Source organism: Ictalurus punctatus, chromosome 27, assembly GCF_001660625.3.
Source record: "Ictalurus punctatus breed USDA103 chromosome 27, Coco_2.0, whole genome shotgun sequence".
NCBI lineage: Eukaryota > Metazoa > Chordata > Actinopteri > Siluriformes > Ictaluridae > Ictalurus > Ictalurus punctatus.
In genome coordinates this window covers 10272501-10297238 of record NC_030442.2, presented here as the reverse complement: position 1 = coordinate 10297238, position 24738 = coordinate 10272501, and the positions used below count along the sequence as shown (strand labels likewise).

Here is a 24738-nt window from a genome sequence, read left to right as displayed (position 1 = left end):
CACTAAGGAAGACACTTTCACTTCAGTCTGATGGAAACACTTTCACTGGAAAAAAAGCAAATCATCAAGTTTTATATTTGATTTTCAAGCAGGGGGCTCAAGAAGAAGAAGAAGAAGAAGAAGAAGAAACATGTTACTGTGGGGGATATCAAATTTTCATTCTTCGAGGAGCACAACACTAAACAGTTTAAGATTTTCTGCTTCAACACACCTGATTCAACCATAGTTACACATATTAGAAACCTATATAGCCAATAGAGGACACAATACTAGCTCATGTGATGCATACTCCCTTAAGATTTTCACCTTATTTTAAATACCCCTATAAGGTATATTTGTTGTTCTGAAAAAAAAAATAAAAACAAATAAATAATAATAATAATAATAATAATAATAATAATAATAATAATAATAATAATAATAAATACACTATCTGAGTCTGTAAAACAGTGTCATCATGTGAAATACACTCATAAACACACTAAGTGACTATTTGTTGCAATATGTTGCATTATTTGCTTATCAAATAATCTCACCAAATAGTCTAATCCAGCAAACTAACATAGCTGGCTAAACTTTAGAGAAAGATCTCTAAATAACTTCTAGAACTGCTAGACAATACATTCTCAAGCATACAGCAGATACACATTTAAATTTTGATGCAATTAAAGAACCCTAATATTGTAAATGTTTTCCCACAACAATATTCTTATATTCTGTCCACAGATATCTGTTCATTTTACAGCTCAGAATTGGAGCGGTTATGGAGTCTGTGTACTGAATGAGTTCATTAGGTATCTAGGTCTCTAATATGTATATTCATTGATTTAACTTATCAGATAATTGAGATCTAGTTAAGTTGTGCAGGAAAAAACAACTCTTAAAATGTAGCTCCTGGAATGGAATTTGACACCCCTGATAGAGAGAAACAGTGAGGATGATAATTCTTTAATTGTTTTGTTTTCAATTGTTTGAAATTTTGTTTTCTCCAAGTGCCATTTAAACATTCCTTCTTAATGGTTTCATCTCTCAGTTTTGCATCCCCATTGTATTAGATCTTCACTCTGTTCTCTTCCTTTCATCCTTCTTTCCCTTGGTCTTTCTCGCACCCACTGCATGGGTTCGTATGAGGGTCAGTATGAAATATCAGAGCAATATAAGCATGACAAGAAATTAGCATGTTACACATTTAAACAAATTTATCAGACTTATTATTAGACGTGATCTTTTTTCTTCCTTAAATTTGACTAGACTTGACCTTTACTTTTTTCCCTTCTCCCAAACTTCTGGACAATGTGTCAGACGTTATTTTAACCAGTAAAGTAGTACCGTTACTGTCCACCTCCTTTTATAGAATATGTATCTACTGTATACATGTGATTATATATACAGAGCCACAGTGTCCTCCACTAATATTGGCACTCTTGGTAAATATGAGCAAAGAAGGCTGTGAAAAATTGTCTTTATTGTTTAGCCTTTTGATCTTTTGTTTATATGTATATATATATATATATATATATATATATATATATATATATATATATATATATATATATATATATATATATATATAAACTTTGTTAACCATTGGTGTGCAACAATTATTGGCACCACTATGAATACGTATGAGAAAAATATATTTACATTCCCATTGATATTTGTTTTTTTTTTTTTTGTTTTTTTTAGTACACCTGAGTGACTAGGAACAGGAAATTGTTCAACCATGAGTTAAACAGGGATAAACAGGGGTAACAATGAAACAGGAGTAAAAATATGAGGTAACACATAGGCCAGATTCCCTTAGTCATTCATAACAATGGTTAAGACCAAGGAATATAGCTATGATGTATGGCAAAAGGTTGTTGAGCGTCACAAAATGGGATATGGCTATAAGAAAATAGCAAAAGCATTGAACATGCCCATTTCCACCATCAGGGTAATGATTAAGAAGTTTGAGTCAACTGGAAATGTTATGACTCAACCTGGAACACACTGGACGCATGTCTAGATTGTCTCAATGTACTCAATGAAGAGGATGGTTGAAGTGGCCAAAAAATCTACAAGGGTCACAACTGGAGAATTGCAGAATTTAGTTGAGTCTTAGGGTCAGAAAATCTCCAAAACTACAATCCAAAATCACCTACATCACCAAAAGTTGTTTAGAAGGGTTTCAAGAAAAAAGCCTCTACTCTCATCAAACAAAACAAACTCGAGCATCTTCAGTTTGCCAGACACTACTGGAACTTCAAATGGGATCGGGTTCACCAGAGATGGTTTTGGCGCACACAGAGAGGTGGCCATATGGAAAAGTACCTCATGCCCACACTTAAATATGTTGGCAGTTCTTTAATGAATTGAGGCTGCTTTTCTGCCAGAGGACCTGGACATTTTGTTAGAATACATGGCATCATGGACTCTATCAAATATCAACAGATTAAATGAAAACCTGACTGTCTCTGCCAGAAAGCTTAAAACGGGCTGTGGTTGGATCTTCCAGCAGGACAATGAGCCAAAACATACATCAGAATTAACAAAAAATGGTTTACTGACCACAAAAATAAAGATCCTGCCATGGCCATCCCAGTCCCTGACTTGAAACCCATAGGAAACCTGTGGGGTGAACTGAACAGGAGAGTCCACCAGCGTGGACCTCGACATTTGAAGGATCTGTAGAGATTCTGTATGGAGGAACGGTCTCAGATCCCTTGCCATGTATTCTCCAACCTCATCAGGCATTATAGGAGAAGACTGAGCGCTGTTATCTTGGCATAGGGAGGTAGCACAAAGTATTGAATAAAAGGATGCCAATAATTATTGCATACCTATTTTTAACAAAGATTTTTTTTTTAGATAAACCTGTGTTTTGTTTGCAATTGTTTGATATCCTTGACAGCGGATCATTTTTGTGATTTTTTTTAAACAAAAGGTTAAACAAAAGAGGCAATTTTTCACAGCCTTCTTTGCTCTGGAGAACACTGTATACTGTACTTCCTGAAAGAGTGATCATTGCACCTGGCACATAATGCCAGTCTCATGCCCTTCTCACACTATTCCTTCTGGTACAGTCGTATACACTCTTGCAAAGCAGATACACTTTTTTAAATTCCTAAAAGACAGGCATTCCTAAAACAGAGTGCTCTATTTATGCAAAATAAATAATCCCAAAACAAACAGGAAATATTAATAAGTATTACGTGTCCATTTAGTCGCACATGTAGTGGTCATTTCGAGCGACAGAACTATGCGAGACGGCAGGGGTTATAGTGAACCATGGGAGCACAGAAGGTCACTCTACAGACAGATACTACAGGACTAAAACAGTGTTTTGGCCACCTATTACCCACTCCAATTCCAAAAGGCAATCTTTCCCATCACACTTTGAAATGGGTACTCACAGGAAACCTCTGTGTCCATGCGATATTTTATAAAATGCCACATTGTTTAATTTCATAACACGTCCTATTTTCTATATCAGGCAGTGGAATGCTCACATTATAAAGCACTGGATGTCTATCCTTTGCCTTCTGTGTTTCTCCTCCTCATTTCTCTCTGTGGGTCCACACCAGACCCTACACAATTACTTTCCTTTTGTTTTCATACGACTACCAGGTTTATGCCTTCATCTCAGCTCATATACCAACCTCCAGGATTTCTAGCTGAGTCAGAGCAGTGTGGTTGGAGGCTCAGGATCTAAAGGTGAGACCAACTCACCTCAATTCATTAAAAAAAAGATATATTCTCAATTTGGAAGAGTTATAAAAAAGATCAATTACTACCCAAACTCACTCATTCATTTTCACATCTGATTCACTTTCTTTTTCACTCATTTCAATATCACGCCATTTGTAAATTCTTTCTGCATCTATTAGGGCAGGGGTGCTCAACTATAGCTGTGTTAGGCCAGAGGTCAGTCCAGTTTGGTGATTTTTCTGCTCACATACACCTGCTACATGTGGTAGGTATTTTTTAATACCCTCTTCTTTTCTTTTTCACTTGGTAATGAATTAGTTTTGGAGCAGGAAAATGTCTTGTCAGATCTTAAAACACGCCCTTCAAATATTTCTGAGTGGGCATTCAAAGCTATATTCAGAGAGGTCTCCGATATCTTCTCAAGTTATATATGTTAGCCAGCTAGCCAGTGTTATCCTTGATTTGACTTGATTTGTTAATTTAGCATTAAATATTATTAACATTTATAAATATTACTTAAAAATCCACTCAGAAATCCTGTAACTCTTGCTAGACAGCTAACTAGCCTTAGCCTTGTGGATTATGAACATTTATCAGTATTACCTAAACTTTTGAAAAATCCTGTCAGGTTTGCTCATGGTAAGCAGCTCGCAAGTGTTAGCGCTGAAGATTATGAACTTTTATCGGCCACCCTGAACAGTAAAAAACTAAATCAATTCAGACCATCCTTATGACAGTTCTTCATCATCCTCTGGCTATATCACTTGCTTCTCTCTGCAGATTCTAGACAGCCATGTAAATAGGTGATCTTTTTATCTAAAAATAATCTTTTGTTAAAGTTATTTACTTTAACAACATGCACAGATCACCAAACTGTGCTGGACTTTAGCCCTACATGCCCTGAGTTTGCCCCCTTGCTTTAGGGTAAGCAGCTCTTCTCTCAGCACCTACTGTACACAGTGCAGCTACACTGACCCCTAATGGCCAATACTATGTTTTCAAAGTGCTTGGCTTCCCCTTTGCTTTTCTTGGCTTCCACTTCCTTCCCCAAATATCACAAGCAGAACAAAATTACCCAAGGCTTTGCCCTGTCTACAACCTCTGCACCTACATGCATTAAAAACTATTCTTGTAATTCTGTCTTTCTTCAGCTGTTGAACAGAAATATTATTGCTCCACATTATATTGGCATTTTTTTAGGTCAGTTCTAAAAAATACATACACCTGATAAACACCTTCCACTTCAGGATCTGCAATCAAGATTATTTGCTTAGAATTAAACAAACAAGCTAACAGATGTTTGCTAAAAGATAATTTCCAAAACCACAAGCTGACCTGCAGCAGAGCTCTGCTCATCTTCAGCCTAAATGACAGCCACACTGACCAATCACAGACAGCTCTGTAGCCGTTGTTTCAGCCAGCAGTGTGATGTCACAGAACTGGAGGTGGCAGTGGGGTGAAGTACAGGGAAACTGTCTTAACGAGACTGTGCACCCCGACAGTCCTCCATTCATTAGATGAGCTTTTCCAGCACTAATTCCTGGAGTCCAGAATTAGGGGATGTTTTGTGTTTTCAAAGATCCTTGTCCCCTAATGTCCCAATTCCTTGTTCTTGAATCTGTCCAGTGTCTTGCTAGAGCCTGACTATCCTGCCATGATGGGTAGTGTTAATAAGACAAACATGCGTCCAGACACGCTACAAGTTACAGTGGCCTGAGCCTGTTGTTATTTAGAATTTTTCTTCTATTTTTTTCTCATGATCGTTACTTACTATAACGACTTCTTTTAAACACTGAATTGATTTTTTTTAATCCTCTTCTTTTCGTAGGTGGTTCTCTACAGAGTCCGCGCAGAGTGCAGAGCGCAGACTTTTTTATGCTGCACCTTCATTTACCTCTCTGTCACAATATGCGTGGTGCCGAACGGTCATTGGAGACAGTCTTGCGCAGCCGGACGCCTCGACGGATAGATACCAGCATGTCCTCTCCTTCCTGCGGGGGACATTTACTCTGTGGATCAGTCTGGCCCTCTGGTGCCATTGACGGAAAGGGGTATTGGCCATCTCCCAGGGCTTGGGCACTGGCCACCAGCTCACCAATTTTTTCCACCAGGCTGTGACGGTTAGCGGCTAGCAGCTGGTCTTCTTCTCCTGGCTGCCCATAAACACTCATCTCAGCACCCGCTGTGCCCCAAGCTGCGTTGGGCAGGCTCAGGCGCTTCGGTGAAGCCTTCACATACTCCAGAGCAGCAGGAGAGGCATCATCTGCTGCGTAGAACACACACTCCTCACTGCCCACACGCGCTGGAGGTCCTGGGTAGCCACCAGGTGAGTCAGGCACAGTGGGTGTCTTAACTGGCACTATGGGTGGCCGGATAGGGATGGGTCCTGCACTGGAGAGGGTGCGCCTCACACCAGGCTTTGTGGAAGGTGTTCGGCGGATAGTGGCGGTGCCGGGAGTGCCTGATCCTCCACCTCCACCACCAGAGCCTCCCTGGGCACCCATGGCACTGGGCAAGCCAGCCGTGCTGGCTGGCCGTTTGGTCTGGATCATGCGGCGGTAGTTCTGAGCAATATTGCTGTGGCGTGGGATTGTGGACGATTTATCAAATTCAGGCTGGCCATCAGCTTCAGCGTCACCATTTACAGAGTAGCAATCATAATCAGAGCCTGAAGGGGCATAAGAAAGACAGATGAATGCATAAACAGAAAAGCACTGTAATATTTTACCTTAACACAAATAAAGAAAAATATTATAACTCCATTTTTCCATCAATTCTACAGAATATATATACATATACATACATATACATATACACACACACACACACACATATATATATATATATATATATATATATATATATATATATATATATATATATATATATATATATATATATATATATATACAGTATCTTACAAAAGTGAGTACGCCCCTCACATTTTTGTAAATATTTGATTATATCTTTTCATGTGACAACACTGAAGAAATGACACTTTGCTACAATGTAAAGTAGTAATTTGGACATTTTCACTTAGGGGTGTACTCACTTTTGTTACCGGTGGTTTAGACATTAATGGCTGTGTGTTGAGTTATTTTGAGGGGACAGCAAATTTACACTGTTACATAAGCTGTACACTCACTACTTTACATTGTAGCAAAGTGTCATTTCTTCACTGTTATCACATTAAAAGATATAATGAAATATTTACAAAAATGTGAGTGGTGTAATCACTTTTGTGAGATACTGTATATAGCTGGCATACACTCATTTTGTGTCAGTGCTTCAGAATCTGGATTATTTGCTTCGATAGGAAAGATTGGCACCAACCAAGGCCTGCAGACTTCTGTTACACTTGAACACACTGCAAAGATGACAGCTGGCTACTTCGATGTTCAATTAGCTCTGACAAGTGTTGACTACTTTCAGCAGTGTGAGATACACCACAAAAACAACATCAGTGGTGAACCAATAATGCTTCCCAGGATCTGATAGATGTCAGTGGGCTTTTTTACCACTGTTTTATTTGCCAATTTGATTATCCAATGAATGTCTGTGTTATACCACAAGTCCATTCTCCTGGACTTACTATTGGACTCCAGTCATCCCTCTATAAGAGGTATGGGTGTGTGTATGTGTGTATGTGTGTGTGGTAAACATGTGCTTTACCCTGGGAGGGAATAGTGTCCTCAGAGCATGATGGTGTGGTCGTCTGAGTGCTGTATCCACTAGAGTATTGAAGTGAGTCTCTGCTGCTCTTTTGCTGCTCCATACTGAGGCCACGAGTAAGTACCATGGCCAGGTCACTGGCTGCTGGGGATACCTCCTCACCATGCTGGAATAATGAATATATATTTTGAATCAACACTAATTATTACCATTAAACAGGCACATCATACACTACATCATTCCACATTTAGTCCCTACTTTGCTGTTATAATAACATCCACTCTTCTGGGAAGGCTTTCCATTAGATTTTGGAGCATGGCTGTGGGGATTTGTACTAATTTAGCTACAAGGGCACTAGTAAGGTCAGGCACTCATGTCAGGTAAGGAGGCTCGGGTGCAGTTCCAATTCAGCCCAAAGGTGTTCAGTGGTGTTGAGGTCAGGGCCCTGCACAGTCCACTCAATTCTTCCACCTCAGCCTTGGCAAACTATATCTGAATCATGTTTGGACCCCTTAGTTCCAGTGAAGAGAAATCATAATGCTACAACATACAAAGACAAATTATACAATTGTGTGCTTCTAACTTTGTGACAACAGTCTGGTGTTTACATTTACATATGGGTGTGATGTTAAGGTGTCCAAAAACTTCTGGTCATAAAATGTCAGCATTAATTTCATTCATTCATCTTCAATAAGTGATTTATCCTCGTCAGGACTGCAGCGGATCCAGAAGCCATCCAGAGTGTGAGGCAGGAGATACACCATGGACAGGACATTAGTCCACCACAGGGCACTATGGGCGCAGATTTACACACTCATTCACATCTATGGGCAATTTCAGGTCACCAGTTCCCCAATCAGCACGTTTTTGGGAGTTGGGAGGTAGCCAGAGAACCTGGAGGAAATCCAGGCAGCAACCCACCCACCAGGCCACCCAACTCAATGATCAGTTTAAGAAATGTTTTATTTTAGATGCATTGTGTACAGCTTATCATTATGGATCTGAAGCGATTATGGCTATGTAATCTACAGTGAGATCCTTGATGGTTTCCTCTCTGTATGAATCCAAAGTAATGGTCATCTGTAATGCACCTCTATGTCACCATGAGTTTGAAGGGCCTTGTGTTGTAGTTTTTCATAACTTCACTGTGGAATCAAGGTGCTTGCACAAATCAGTATAGGAGTACCGGAGCATCATAGGTCATTAAGATCATACTTCTATGCAGCACTTTCACTTGAAGGGGAAGAATATTACTGTAATTATTGATTATATTGGGATTTTGATAGTCTTCATGAACATCACCTTAGCTGCAATTGTGGCAGGGGTCATCCTGGGCCTCTGGGGATCATCAGGGTGCACCCCAGCATAACCTTGAGACTGGGGTGATGATTCCAATTCTCTCGTCTCCTTCCTCCTCTGGAGAGTGTTTGCTGCAGGCTGCTCATGCAATCCTGCCTTGGACCAATCCTGAAGGAGTAAGTGTGGTTATTTCATGGTAATAAACAGCCTATCCACTTTCTCTTGGATAAGAAAAAACCTGCCCACTATCCAGCAGTTTGAGTGTCCTTTCACACAAATACTCTTGACGTGTGCATTTAGCACTGGCCTGCACCATTTGTATTAGAATCGAGTGAACTCAGAAAGGACTGGAAAGGACGTACCATCCTTGGCCTACTCCATTTATCAAATCTCAAAGCACAGAGATTTGAAATCAGGATAGAGGAAAAGCAAAAGGCTTGTGTTAAAGGAGCAAAATGAGGTAATGAATGAAATTAAGCAGGAAATGAAGTTAAAGCAATTGAAAATAAGCTTTATTGAGGACAAGCAAAATAAATGCAAAAGTATAAGCAAAATAAAATAAAAATATCTGCAAAGAAATTGTGCCCATGGGAACAAACCTTCCAGCAAGGAACCTTTGATGAGGGAGAGGAAGTGTTGGATCCGGGGGAGCGACTATAGGGTGGGGACACAGGAAGTATGACAGAGAAAGGCCTGATGGAGCCAGTGTGAGAGAGAGCAGGGCGGAAGGAAGCGAAGGACGAGCCAAACTGCGGAATGGAGAGACAAGATACAGACAATGAGAATAGGTAGCAATCCTACAACCTTGTGATCCGGAAGCAGATGCGGAGTGAGGGGACAAAATATTTCAGTGGAAAAGACAAGAAAGGTCAGAAGGCACAGAACAGATAAGTTGAGGTCAAAGCATCAACTAATTCCTTACAGTGCCATAACCATCCACATTTTCACTGTACCATACTTACAGAACAATAATAAATTAAAAGCACAATGGAATGAATATCTAAGGTTTTATGAATAAAAATCTATATTTACTTGACTTACAGACTAGGGTCCAAAAGTCTGTTTCCACTACCAAGAACTGTTTATTACTTTGGTTAAGAAAAAAAAAAGATCTATTTATAATTCTCAAAAAATAGTCAAAAAGATGGTTGTTTTTTTCTGAAGGAAGTAACAAAAATAGTTCCTTAAGTCAATACTTAAGTAAGTATGAGGTGTTAGGATTGTTGAGACAAAATGTTGAGATATTGTGATAATTAAAAGGATTGTGTTAGGATGTGCTACCATCTGAATGACATACCTACAATTTGGCATTCTATGAACACATTATGAAATGAAGCATATAGTGTGTGAATAGAATATTACAATGAACTGTACATCATACACACACATATACAGATATGTGTGTGTGGGTGTAATATATATATATATATATATATATATATATATATATATATATATATATATATAAAAACTGTACATCACACACACATATATACAGTATATATATATATATATATATATATATATATATATATATATATATATATATATATATATATATACACACACACATGCATACTGTGTACACACACATATAGATAGATAGATACATAGATAGGTAGATGGATAAAATAATATTTGTTGAAATGATGCAAATGATGGGTCAATATAATTTGTCAGTATAATACACCATGGAGGCACAAAACTGTTACCCTAATATCCACAAAATCAAAGATACTGTACATGCTAATGAGGATGGCCTAATGGAACATGTGCTTTTTTTACTTTTTATATAAAGGTTGTAGTCATTTGTGAGAACCAAATGTCCTCATGATAATTGGAAAAGATGTCCTTGTGGGGTTTTTAAGTTGGTTTTTAATAAGGAATAGACTAAAATTGTCAAAATGTTTCTTTTTGTACAATTACGGTGATAGACTTGTCTTGAATAACGAATGGTTTTCATATGTGGCACGTCTTACCTAAGTTCACTCGAAAACTACTGATTTCAGGTAGACCACAGATCAGCTTTCGGAAACAGCTTTCACATGAAATAAGCTTAAGTGTGAAAATGCTCATAGCACCCTGTCAATATGTAGCTCCAATAACACACAGGCTAATGGAAGTACTTAAAAAAAAAAAAAGGAAAACAACTCTGTACAGGTGTGTGTGTACTTACTGTTGTAGGAGAGCTGCATTCACTCACTGACTGACATGTTTCTGAGGCTTCTGAAGATGCTGAACTTGATGACTTCTAAATAACAGATAAATAAAGAGCGCACAAGAACACATTAAAACATATCATATCCTTCCTATTGTACATATTACTACACTTAATTAGCACAGTTCATCTAACATTGAAAATGGTTGCTTATTTGGCCTCATTTGCATTTTGATGTCTTTCTGTAAAATCTTAGCCAACACAGTGAGTTTAAGCCCTGATTTACAATTACACACTGAAATACAGGAGACCAACACAAACATAAACAAAAAGCTATCCAGACAAAATATTAGCTACATGTGTCACTTTTTTCTTTAATACATGGTTACACTTTCCTTCAACATACTGTAGAATTTCAGGGTGCCTATTGTGTAGGCCAATCAAAGTGTCCTAGAATTCCATCATGCTCATCAAACAAGTCACATATAATATTTATAATATATTTTCTCTTAAACTATCACAATGGAAATATTAAAAAAGAGAAAATGGTTATTTCACAGTTTTTTTTTTCCACTCACAACCACCACATTATCTAAAACTTAGCAACTTTGATGAAATCTTAAGCTCAGCATACATGGAACGATCACGTCACCTCATATATCCCTAAAAAATGCTTCTTTTTTTAAATAACGGTGCATGGTATTGTCTTGATTAAACAATAAAGAAATGATCTCTTTCTCAAAGTGAAATAAATATTTACATTTTACTAGTAAAAGACTAGATTATTTTGAAATTTGTGCATATTTAGACAATGTCTCATTTGCATAAATAAATAAAAACATTTATTTAAAAAAAGTTCTAATACAACAAATACTTGTAAGAATATATTCAAACAACTGTCAAAGATTGACTGATTTTGTTATTGTTGTTTTGTTAGTTTTTTTGTTAATGACCCTATTCACTTGTATTCACCAGTCTCTTGCTTTTAAAACAGAAGTAACACTTTAATCATGAGGCTGTGATACCTGGCTGGTGATGTCCGAGGGCATGGGTGAAGGGGGTTTGGAGTAGATGTTGGCATCCTGAGAGATGAAGCCCGAGTCGTGGGAGGAGACACTGCTGAGGCGGTGGGCACCTCCTGGAGGCGGATGTGCCAGGCTGCGGTAGCGACAGGACGAACTGGGTGAGTGAGTTTGCGAGCCTCCCGATGAACGAGAGGCACTACTGTGGGCGCTGTTCACACTGCTGCAGGGTGAGGGAGGCACAGCAGGCACAAAGGACATAGACGGGTAGGGGTTGAAGGTATGGAGGTGGGGATCAGGATGGTTTGAGCATTAATGAATCATGCAGTGGATTTCAAAAAGGTGTGAATGGCAAAAATGATGGTTCAGAAGCATGAAAAAATAAGAATGGATATATGGAGGTAAAAATAAGCGAGTAATAAAGAACATGTTGTGGTGATGAGACAAAGAGTTCACATCATTTTGATTGAAAGTCACGTGATTTGATTAGTGGGATGCAATAATAAAAATAATAAAAAGCGAGATGAACATAATTGGTGAATGTGTAATGTTTATGAAGGGGATGAGAGGGGGAGGAAGGAGAATAACATGGAAGACACACAGGTTGGAGAGAGTGTAAGAACGGGAGACACCCAGGTATGAGCTGACACTGTATAGGACACAGGGCCTGGCACGGACAGCACAATAGATGTCCACACACGGACTCTTCCTCTACGTCCATGCAAGGCTACACACACATACAGTCATACATGGGCACATGATGGCACCTCCATACTACACACTAGAGCCTAACTTAGACCAATCCTCAATGAATTTCTCTAAGTTTAATTTATTAGCTTAGATTTTCCAGACTATAATTGCTATGATAGAGAATTAAGAGCTATTTTATTTTAAAATCTTACAAGAGCTATTTTGTTTTAAAATCTTACATTTTTTATTGTTATTTATACATTTTCCAGTGGTCGATAGTTTATATTTATTATTCATAATTCACAATGTCACTGGTGGGAAACTCGACAATCAATATTTGAATCAGACCCATTTGACTTTATTTATTTATTTATTTATTTATTCTTTTTTTTTTTTTTTTTACATTTATAAGCAAAACATAGTGAAGAGAGAAAGACTGAAACTTGAATGTGCCCTGTTTTGAGTCATGGTCTACACTGCCAGATGTTTAAAACGTTATAATTTTGTGTAATGCAAATGTGGAAGTACAATGTAATGTAAGTGTCACTGATTCTGACTGGTCAAGAGGGATTTATATTAATTTGTTTTAATATTTTATCATTTCTTTAGTAACAAATTACACAGGGATTTCTACAGCAGACGGTCCTCAAGAATGGGTTTATAAAATGTATAAAGGTTTATATGACATAGAAGACATTTAATTTAGCATTTTGGAAGGAATCTCCAGTGTCAGCACTACTCAGAGTAAAGTTCTCAGATACAAAAAAGTCTTCAGGACAGATGGGTTTGTGGTTTCTTGGTAAAACTACATAAATCAAAAATTTGTCGTTTGTTTTATGAATGAGGGGAAAAAAGCTGGTGAGGGAACCACTATTTATAGCTGTTTATAACATAAATGATAACATGAATTAACTTGCTTCATGGAAGCTACACCACATTAAATATAACTATATGTAGATAAAATGTATGATGTACTGTTATTTAATAAATAATAAATCTTAAAAATTTGCATTAGCAAATTGCTGTGATGCAAGAGGAATAAAACACTTTGAGATGTGCTGTTACTGAAAAAACAACCTCTGCGTCGCAACATCCTTTTTCCTATTTTTTCCTATAACACCATCTTCTGTTGTGTGTCATTTCTTACTGACTTTTGTTATATTTAATAGAAATCTGACACAGACTTCTTCTAAAGTATAAGTGATCATTTTTTATATTCCAACCTTATTATTTTAACAAGAAAATTAAAAGACTACTAATAATTTAGCTTTAAGATGACTACAATTGAGACCCATTGGATTAAATGGGGTTAATATTACATGCAATCAATCTGCAGGGACATTGTTTTACCACTGTTCACTACAGTGCAGTTTGCTAAAGCACTTGGCACCAAGCCAGAGTAATTTGTCTCAAAATTAACAGGTATAAACCATGTTAAATTCCATCTCCTGTAACATATTATTACAGTTCAATAGCCCACCGTTCAGTAATAGGCCCTCACATGTAATTATGGTTTCATATGACCACTCAAACTGGGCCAGTAATGCACTGTTTGTAATGGACACCCAGACAGGAACAGGATCACACACTGATATGTTAACACGCATCTGAAATACAGAAACTGAATGAACAAGATGTGTGGGCTGGAGCAGCAGGTAGATAAACATGCAAGCACCACTTCAGGAGAATTCCCCTCACACACAGACACCATTTCACATGTCTGTTAAAGGTAACTACAGGTTTAAAACTGCACAATCAAAAGAAGTATACATATACAGTAAACAGTAACATTAAAATAAACTCAGGAAGGCTGATCTCTCCTCATCTCACCTGCACATGCTGCTTTTTCTAGAGCCGGAGCTACTAGGGGAGGATGGAGGTGTCTGGTAGGACCAGCTGTAGTCTGAACCTTTCAGATCCTTTATCACCTGACATAGGGAAATATAGACAAATCCAAATATGTGTCAAAGCACAATTTCCAATAAACTTTTTTTTGAGTATTTTTATGTCCGTTATGTTAAAACAAAGAGTAAAACACCATGTAACATAGTTCCCTCAAAAATCATAGCAATGTCATGTCCTAAAGACACCTGGCCATCACACCCCTATGTAGGCCTTTCACAAACTGCTGCCAAAAAGTTGGAAGCAGATAAGTGTTTAGAATGTCTTTGTATGCTGTAGCATTAAGATTACTCTTCACTGGAACAAGTGGCCCAAACTATTTCCAGTATGACAATGTCCCTGTATACAAAGTTGGTGTGGAAGAACTTGAATGGCCTTTACCTCAACCCCATTAAAGACCTTTGGGATAAATTGGAATTGCAATCTCCCAACATCTGTGCCAAATCTCACTAAAGCACTTGTCCCTGAATGGACACAAATCCCCACAGCTACATTCAAAAATTTAGTGGAAACCTTTCCCAGAAGAATGGAGGCTGCTATAGTAGCAAAAGGTGGACCAACTTCAACAGACACATATATGGGTGTCATGGTCAAGTGTCCACATACTTTTGGCTATATAGTGTATAACGGCCATATCTGTCATAATTACTATGGAATCTATAGTAAATATGTGGCAGTAACAAGGGGAATATAAACAGTATCTACCACCAGTCACCATAAAGAAACCATGAGTGTCCTGTTTAAATATGTAATGAACTTATTATAAACAAGTCACTACAAAGACATGTTAGAGATACACTTAATACACATATAAACCATGTTTTAAGGTATAACCTTCATTTTAAAATATACTAACCATTGTATGCAGTGTATAATAGTAAAAATATAGTACACTGAAGACGTTGCACCATAATCAAAAAGTCCATATACCGTAATTTCCAGACTATAAGCCGCTACTTTTGTCACACGCTTTGAACACTGCGGCTTAAACAATGACGCGGCTAATTTATGGATTTTTACAGGCTAACGAGCTTCATGCCGCCAAAACATTTAGCCTCATCACATCGGACCAATGAAATTACCGAACAGGTCACAGTGGACCAATGAAACTGTTCGAATTAAATCAAACGCACTCAGTCATTTTGCGCTTCATGCACACACCCTCATCATGGAAAACACACGAAGAAATGCATATGATGCAGCTTTCAAGTTAAAGGCAATCGATCTGGCTGTCGAAGAAGGAAATAGCATGCGAAGAGCAACTTTTGCTCAGGTTTGCCAGTGGATCCTAACAGCGTGGAGCAGTGTCAAAAAATCTACTATCACCAACGGGTTTCGAAAGGCTGGACTGCTGCGTGATGAAGAGGACAGCACAAGCTCAAGGCTGAATTTGCCTCGAGATGTAAGTGACATTGAGAGCGACAACGAAAGAGAGACTGAGGAAGTGTGTGCCGGTAATTCTGAGGCTGTTCAATTCCGACACTGAAGAAGACGACTTTAGTGGTTTTAGTGTGCAGGAGGAAGATGAAGATAGCGATCAATGACTTTTCCTGGTAGGCAACTGTATTTTTATTTTTTTTTAACCAGCCGTGTTACAGGCACTGTTCGGAAAAAAAACATTTACGGTACGTATTTAATTAAAAGTTAAAAATAAATCTTTGTGTAACATCTTTCTGTGTAAATATCTCATGTTACAACGTGGACACCTGCGGCTTATAGACAAGTGCGGCCTATATATGTACAAAAAAAAAATTATTTTTAAAGTTAGTCGGTGCAGCTTATATTCAGGTGCGCTCAATAGTCCGAAAATTACGGTATACATAAATCCACAGAGATACAGGAACATGTACTTAGTACGTCATTAATTAGTTTCCATCACATTTTTTATGTATATTCCCTTTCTCACTATGCCAACGTTCCACTTTAGTGAAATATAACAACATATTATGAGTGATAAATGGTGATTAAAAACAATATTGGTGATATTAAGTCACAATTATACTTAAGCACATTCAGTCTTGTGCACAAACTCAGACTTCACTTAAAACATGTTGATAGAAAGATCTTAAAAAGACCATAAACATCCCCAAAATGATCTTTCCACAAAATGTAAAATTTTCAGAAAGTTTGTTAAACCTTTGCTTTTGCTGCACTGCTATACGGAACTGGAGGCCTGAGTGTGTTGTACCTGCTCACTGGCCGGAGGCAGTTTGTGGGGATCAGTCGTTAACACAGTGAGGTCATCAATAATAGCCTGCAGATGTGTGATCTCTCCCAGCATGGCAATTTCTCCATTCTGATTGATGAAAATGATAACAGATAAAATGGTCGCTACTAAAGTGGACTAATGCATGTTAAGTTTAGTTCTCTAGCCTTCCTGGTAGTAAAGACCCTGTTTGCTACTTTTTTTTCTCACAGTACTTTAGCTTTAAATTATTATTTTTCTGTCTGGGTAACCCTGTCATTATCCTGGTATTGTTTCAATAATTTTATTAGCTCAAGTGCAGTTCTCTGTATGGCCACTTGGGAGCCTACGGAATCAAGTTAATATTGTTGGCTGTGTTCAAAATGGTAAACTCACATTAAACTTCACCCAGTGTGTAGTATGCAGAATAACCGCTATTTTACAGGAGTCTCACCACTACAGGTTGCAAGAAGCTGATGAATGTACAGAAGCGCCCTCTTTCTTCCACCAGGGCGCGCCGTACTGCCTGCTTCTCTGTCTCCTCCATCAGCAAGTACATATCGTTCACATCCTGCATGGCGCTGTCTAACTGAGGCTGCAGGTCCCCACGGCCTTCACAGAGGGACAGAGTGCAAGAAGACAGACAGAGGAGAGACAGAAAGGGAGGAAGAGGCATGGAGACAATATGAAGTAATAAGAAGGGAGTGGAAAAGCAAAAGCAATTTGAGGTAAAGAGAAAATGTCGGGAATATCACAGTGAAGGTTTCAGAGCAAGAGAGTGGACAGGAGCAGAAAGGAAACATGTGAAAACAACATTTTTTTCAGTCACAATACCAAATGAACACATACACTAGTCCATTCTGATTAGCATCTACACAGCTGATGGAGGACAGACTACAGATCCCAGTGCTTTTTACTCTCACTATGCAAAATGAAGTCTCCGAAACATCTAAGTATGTTACTGTTAATTCATGCAAATTGCTAATTGTGGCTCTAACACTTAGTGAGGATGCATAGTTGATGATGTGGGCAAAAAGTGCTTTGACGAGCAGCTACCGAAGCAAGGCTTGAAGCAAACACAACAGCTAGGACTAAGCCAGGTAGTCAGAATTTTTGTGTGAACATATTTTGAGTCAGATTAAAGGGAGAACGTCATGCAAAGTGAAATTCTGCATTCCAGTACTGCTTTTAAAAACACTTTTGTTGACTTCCCCTCACCACCACAAAGTGCACTGCCTATAATCACACGAGCAGACATTTGAAGAACAAGCAACAGAGCGTGAAAAACAAACTTTATAACAGGAACAAATTTAGAGTGTAGGTGAAGCAAATGCCTCTGATCTATGCACTTATTATCTAAGAGATCAAATTCAATGAAGTGTCCTTATATAATAATAATAATAATAATAACAAAACCAATGTATTTTCACCTTAAATTTTGTCTGTTATTTATTTATATTGGGACATGCCATTGAGTGCTTTTACTTTTACACTATGGTTACTTATTACATTGTTATTTACATGTGTTATTTTATCTTAATGAGAGCAATAAAGGCCTAGTCCAAACCATTCCCATCCATCCATTTTCTGTACCCCTTATCCTACTCAGGGTCATAAGGAGCCTGGAGCCTATCCCAGGGAACTCGGCAGGGAACCCTGCAAGGAAGGCAGGGGACACTCTGGACGGGGTGCCAACCCATCGCAGGGCACAATCGTACACACACTCACACATTACGGACAATTTAGAGATGCCAATCGGCGTACAACGCATGTCTTTGGACTAGGGGATAAGGAGTGATTTCACAGATATAAAGTCATTAACATTTTGACCTGATCTACTTTAGAGGTGTGCCTATTTATGTGTATAAATAAGAGATGCACTGATACAAAATTTTTCAGCCGATACCGATAACCGATTATTCAAAGTGATATCGGCCTTCTATGCCTTCTTATAAATTAATAATAATTAATTCCACAATTCTGGAAGAAATGCAGATAAAAACATTCTTCTCTCCATTCCATTAAGTTGTTTCACAGTAACTAGTCTCATAAACAGAAAATACATTACTCAAATTAACATTAACACATGAACTAAATTCTGAAAATTAAAGTAGGATTTCCTAACTTATTGAATGTTATTAATTCATATTAACATTGACCGAAATCTAAAAAACCTCCTGTTATTCTTTGCATTCACTCACCACAAACAAAAGCATTTCTACTTCTTCACTGACATCAAACTGGCAATATATAATATAAATTTTTTTTAGTGATATTAACTCATATTAACATTAACAGGATATGAAACATACTAATCTACAAATATATTTTTCTGTGCAATATAACTAATTTTCATATAAAAATCTTTCAACGGTGTACTGGCACTTTAATTCAGCACGAGCAGCTCGAGCAGCACGGCAAAAAAAAATAATTTGACTCGACGCCAAAACTCCTGCATCACTGTTGCAGCATTCAGTGTAAAATTTTAGCAGTTCAGAGCTTACAAACTGCAGTTTTGTCATCATTCCATACAATAGACATCATCTTTACACACAGCACGAAATCGATGTGTTTTCCTGCCCTCTTTTGATTGACAGGATATAATCAGCCCTGATCATCGGATGTTTTTAAACTATCGGCCGATGGTCGTTAGCGTGAAAAGTTGTCTTTATCGGCCGATACCGATTATTATCCGATACATCGGTGCATCTATATAAATACAGTTTGCTTAAAGGTTTGCTTAAAGGTTTTATGAAGAAGCCTACAGTAGGGTGCTTCCGTAACAGAGAGAGAATCCTTTGAAGCCAAGAACCCATAACTATCCAAAGAATCTCCTGAGGATTTTTTAAAAAGTGAATACACAAAAATACTACAATATATTTACATTAGTTTGCTAATTAGGTTGCTACTTAGTATTGTTAATAACTTGATTATTTTATATTATCGTGTATGTATATATTGAGCAGTAGGCTACTTAAAACCTGACTTGAAAAGCTTTTTTTTAAAATTATTTTAATATTAAGTACTTCTCTAAGCGGAAGAGGTGATGGGAAGTTGGCAAAGGTGTGTTAAAAAGCACAGTGGAATGCAAGCTAGAGCTACAGAAAGAGTCACAGCTTTCTGGGGAATATCATACTTACCCTGTAGTTCTATAAATGATGATGGAGAGATAGAGAGAGAGAACAAGAGAAGAATGGAGGGTGGAAAGGGGCATTCGGGAGAAGGACATGAGAGATGATGAGAGAAGGAGAGAGGAGGGAGAGCTCCATGTTAAGGTTAGTATAAAGAAGCAATCACAGCTCATTTCACAGCCAAAGGGCTTTGGGATTGTTAAAGCAAAATCAGCCAAAAAAAAAATCCAAAATTTCTTCTTGGACTATACTATATACATCATAAAACTTAAATTATTATAAAGCATACAACTTATTCAGCTATATACATAAACAGAACAGAGCAATGGATTCAAATATGCATCTTTCCACATAAAACTGCAGTATTCCTTAGTCTTCCTAGTAACACATACACTTATCCTCTCTTCAAGAGCCCAAATTATTGGCTACACAGATAAGGGCTCAACAAATGATGTTAGAGCTGTAGTTACACTGATGAACCACCAAGAGGAGGTGTTACCACAGTTTTCTTCATTGCATTCATAGGAGAAAACCAATGAGATTCTACAGGCAGTTAGCTTGCACACCTTACATAAAAACACCATTATGAAAAAAAGTATATGTTCAGCATGTCTAATAGACATTACAGAAGAAACAGCGTCCCAAAGTTAGCCAAGTTGTTATTTTTAGTTACACTGTAATGTTGAGATATTGGCAATGCAATATTTTCAATTCAACATGTCTAAATTCAAAAACCTTTTTTTTTTTTTTTTTTGCAAAAACACTAAATGTTTGGTAAAAAAGTGTTGTTGTTTTTTAAGAATTATTGCTTTAGGATTACATGTAAAATGTGTGCTGATACGTGGGGGAAGCAAAAAAAAAGTGTTTCTAGCCTTGTAATAATACTAAATGGTTGATCTAGCTAGTTTATTTCAAATTTCTGTTAACATTTAGAAAAGAGCTCATGTACCTTTTCTTGCTTTCTTCTGTAGTTTCATAGTGTCTGAAGATTTCTTCTTTATCTCATGACGAGATCGTTTATACTCTGTGGCAAGAATAAGAAATATGCCATATATGTCAATGTCTAGTATTAAGAATTTTACAAATGTTGGAGGTCAAATAGCTTGTGCTAGGTTAAGGCACACTGTGAGTAACCTTTGGCATGGTCTTTATCCAGCTGATTGGCTGTTTTCTTCCAGTCTTCAATCCGCTCCTGAAGAGGGGTGATCAGGCTTTCCATCAGAGCGCTGAAGAAAAAAAGAGGTGGAAGGAGATCTAGTGATAGAGACCCATATTTTATTTTGTCATGTTTCCCAGGATGACTTCATAGCAAAAACCCTGGTCAAAGTATGAGCCTTATTAAAATCTCTAAATTTGTGACTTTGTGACTCATGTGTGAGACAAGGTTTATACACACACACACACACACACACACACACACACAATATAAATATCTGCCTCATATTTATGACATGATTTATTGTAATGTGTAAAAATGCACTGTGTAGCTGAATGTCATGGGAACATGATCGTACACGATCTTATAAATGCACAAGATAAATGGTTATACAAGTTAACAATCGATGGCTGAATTTTACCAATGAGATGAAAATTATGTAAATCAGAATATAGTTCCAGCTGAAAATTTTAAATACACTTTCCCTGCTATTTTACAATGATTAACTTATAAATTAGCTATAAATGTTGACTGAAGAAAGTATATGAATATTTGTGGAAGCAAACATCAGACACGGAACACAACATTTGGGGTAGGTCGACCTCTTCTTTTATAGGAAACCTCATCATCAACATCATCATTTATTTTTTAACTCTACCATTACACACTTTACACTCTAGTGAGAGATGTGCATCTTTGAAAAGGTTTATAATGTGGCTTTAACGGTACTTGAGCTTCCATTCATTAATCTGTCGATGCAAATTGACAACAGATGTCTTCAAATAAGGTGCAAGAATGTGTGTGTATGTGTCTGTGTGTGTACTTCTCTGCCCTTTAGTTTCAGATTTTGTTCTGGTGTGTGTTTCAGACAACATATGTGTTAGCAATGCTAATTGAGCGCATCACAAATGACGTCTGCTGCTCTGCTAGTGCATTACAGGATTATAGTCTGACAAAAGGACATACACGGATGTACAGATATATTCATTTTTTTCATAAAAGAAAAGAGCATGGTGATGTGGAACACTAGAATTGTCACAAAGTTCACAGATCCTTCATATACCTCCTGGAGTCCATGTGCGCTACAAATATAAGTTTCCCCTGTGTTTTAACCTCATGAAAGGCTTGGTACTGAGTTAAATCAAAAGTGCGTTAAAGTAGAAAACAATAATACAAAGTGAGGATCAGGGACGTCAGAAAAAAAGACAGAACAGGCAGCATCATACTTGGTGAAGTGGCGTAGTTTGGCCTCGATGCTCCGGTGGCGCATACACATCCTGGTCAGCGCTGAGCCGATGTCTCTGGTGGCACCTGCACAACAGACAACAAAGAAAGAGAGAACTTTAAAATTGTACTGCGCATAACTATCATCATAACTAGGGATAAAGTGTCCCAGAGCAGCTATGAAATGCTTGGACACTAATCACTATTTTTTTGAGACTTTACTGGGTGCCCCCCAAACTCAGTCAAATATTTATTAGACATAATCTGCCATTCAGTCATAATGTACACAGTCTGAGGCATAATCCAAATACTGCTGCATGTCTATATGTGAGCCAGAGAATGAGTAAAATCTATAATGGTGACATATGTCAAGTTATTTTTAGCAGCAGCTGAGCATTTGGAAATTCCTGACCTCAGTATTTGGATGAGGCAGCTCTTTCTCTTCCAAAGAAGGAGGCCTGTGCCGCTATTGTTTTCTCCTGTGTTTATATGACGATCCCACGTGTTGAACTGAGCGAGTAATGTATAACTAAAGCCCTGTGTCTGCTTTCATTCCCACAAACCTTAAATAGGTCAGTCAGGCTGTGATTTACACATCCACTTGAATAACGTTGCAGACTGCATAAAAACGGAGTAAGATGAAAGGGGGAAAACATAGATTACTACAATTTGAAACAAACTATAACACATGCCGAGACTTTTTTAAACTAATGGCAAAGTGACTGTTAGCAACAGTGCCAGCAGTCATTGAATATGGCTTAAAAAGTACCTAGGAAATCCTGTCAAGTATGCTTTTGTTAGCACTGACTAGCACTAGCAGTGAAGATGATGAATATGGCTTAAAAAGTACCTACAGTAGTGCTATGAGTGATGAACACTAACAAATATTATTTAAAAATATCTGTAGCAATCCTGTCAATCTAGCTCATGTTATCTATCTAAATTGATATTATGATATTATGATAAACATTTATATGTAACACTTTACAACAACAGTACATGAATAATCATACACTAATACCTGAATTAATATGTACTTATATATGAACTAATGATGAGTTAAGGCATGTACTTATCACAAACTAATCAAGAGCTAACCTTAACTACCAGGTGAAACATGAATTCATGCATGAATAGCAATTACCTTCAGTACATGTTAGTATATGTTTGTTAGTTAATGTATTAACTAACATGTAGGGTTAAACTAAATCAAACATGCTTCATAAGAAAGAATATGAATTAAATGTACATAATTTCAAATTGTTTATATAATTTGCTTTATGCAGCTGTGTACACAAACATAATTGGATGGCACTCGATTACTTTCATAATTTACATTGATCATCCTTATCTAACGTGGAAAGACGCACTAATAATAAACAATAATAATTTCATCTCATCCAGTTTTGCATCCATCCATTTCTTTTCAGATCCCACTGTAGTACTAGTACATGTTCTGGGTCGCCAGACATTAATTTTCAGACACTATACAAAAATGGGTGACTGTTCATAATGATTTAAAGCCGGGAGACCCATTTGACAAAGACGCAGTAACGCAGTCAATATAAACACAGCAACATCTAAGACTAAAAGACCGAAAAAATCATCTTATAGAACACTGGCTTTAAATGTTAATAGATAATAGCGTCTGATAAATGAATAAATGCAAATGTATTAATTTCACCCTTGTGGGCAAAGGAGCAGTGCCCCAGGTGAATGAATTCATAAGACTCACCTCGTACTTAAGGTTAGCGCTTCATTATTTCATGATTAGTACATGCCTTAACTAATCATTAGTTCATCTTTAAGTAAATAGTAATTCAGGTGTTCGTGCATGATTATTCATGTAATGTTATTGTAAACTGTTACCCATTTATACATATAGTTTTAATAAATCATGTCACCCTAATGGACCTTAACCAGCAGGCTAGCAAACAAGTGTGAATGAGTGAGTATAAGTAATGAATGTATGAATATAGCTTAAAAGTTACCTGAGTAATTCTACTATACTAGCATACAGTGTACTATTGGCGCCCTTGGTAAATATGAGCAAAGAAGGATGTGAAAAATAGTCTTTATTGTTTAACCTTTTGATCTTTTGTTTAAAAAAAAAATCACAAAAATACTTTGTCTTATGGATAACAAAGAACTGCAAACAAAACACAAGTACAGGTACGCAGAGAATATATGATAAGGGATCTGAGACCATTCCTCCATAGAGAATCTCTCCAGATCTTTCAAATTTTGAAGTCCATGCTGGTACGGCCCCAGGAGGGGGACCTTTATTTCTTGGTCAGTAAACCATTTTTGTGTTGATTTTGATGTATGTTTTGGATCAATGTCCTGCTGGAAGATCCAACCACCGCCCATTTTAAGTTTTCTGGCAGAGGCAGTCAGGTTTTCATTTAATATCTGTTGATATTTGATAGAGTCCATGATGCCATGTGTCCTAACAAAATGTCCAGGTCCTCTGGAAGAAAAACAGCCCCAAAACATCAACGAGCCATCACCATATTTAACTGTGGGCATGGGGTAATTTTCCATATGGCTAACTCTCTGTGTGCGCCAAAACCACCTCTGGTGTTTATTGCCAAAAAGCTCTATTTTGG

At 37.5% G+C, this 24738-nt stretch overlaps 1 protein-coding gene across 2 annotated transcripts in view; it reads right to left on the bottom strand.

Annotated features, from left to right (window-relative positions):
* Nucleotides 1–1557: 1557 nt before the first annotated feature.
* mtss1lb (MTSS I-BAR domain containing 2b) overlaps nucleotides 1558–24738 on the bottom strand; it is a 79281-nt gene continuing 56100 nt past the window's right edge. The window contains exons 4-14 of one of the 2 annotated variants that reach the window (XM_053676560.1): nucleotides 22132–22216; nucleotides 20884–20975; nucleotides 20699–20773; nucleotides 17073–17230; nucleotides 16622–16729; nucleotides 14362–14459; nucleotides 11845–12064; nucleotides 10838–10912; nucleotides 8665–8829; nucleotides 7363–7528; nucleotides 1558–6358 (exon numbers count right to left, since the gene is read on the bottom strand). In XM_053676560.1, the coding sequence (XP_053532535.1) occupies nucleotides 5592–6358; nucleotides 7363–7528; nucleotides 8665–8829; nucleotides 10838–10912; nucleotides 11845–12064; nucleotides 14362–14459; nucleotides 16622–16729; nucleotides 17073–17230; nucleotides 20699–20773; nucleotides 20884–20975; nucleotides 22132–22216 (2009 nt within the window). In that variant the 3' untranslated portion in view covers nucleotides 1558–5591. The remainder of the gene's footprint in view (nucleotides 6359–7362; nucleotides 7529–8664; nucleotides 8830–10837; nucleotides 10913–11844; nucleotides 12065–14361; nucleotides 14460–16621; nucleotides 16730–17072; nucleotides 17231–20698; nucleotides 20774–20883; nucleotides 20976–22131; nucleotides 22217–24738) is intronic. The other variant, XM_017459323.3, reaches the window with a different exon arrangement.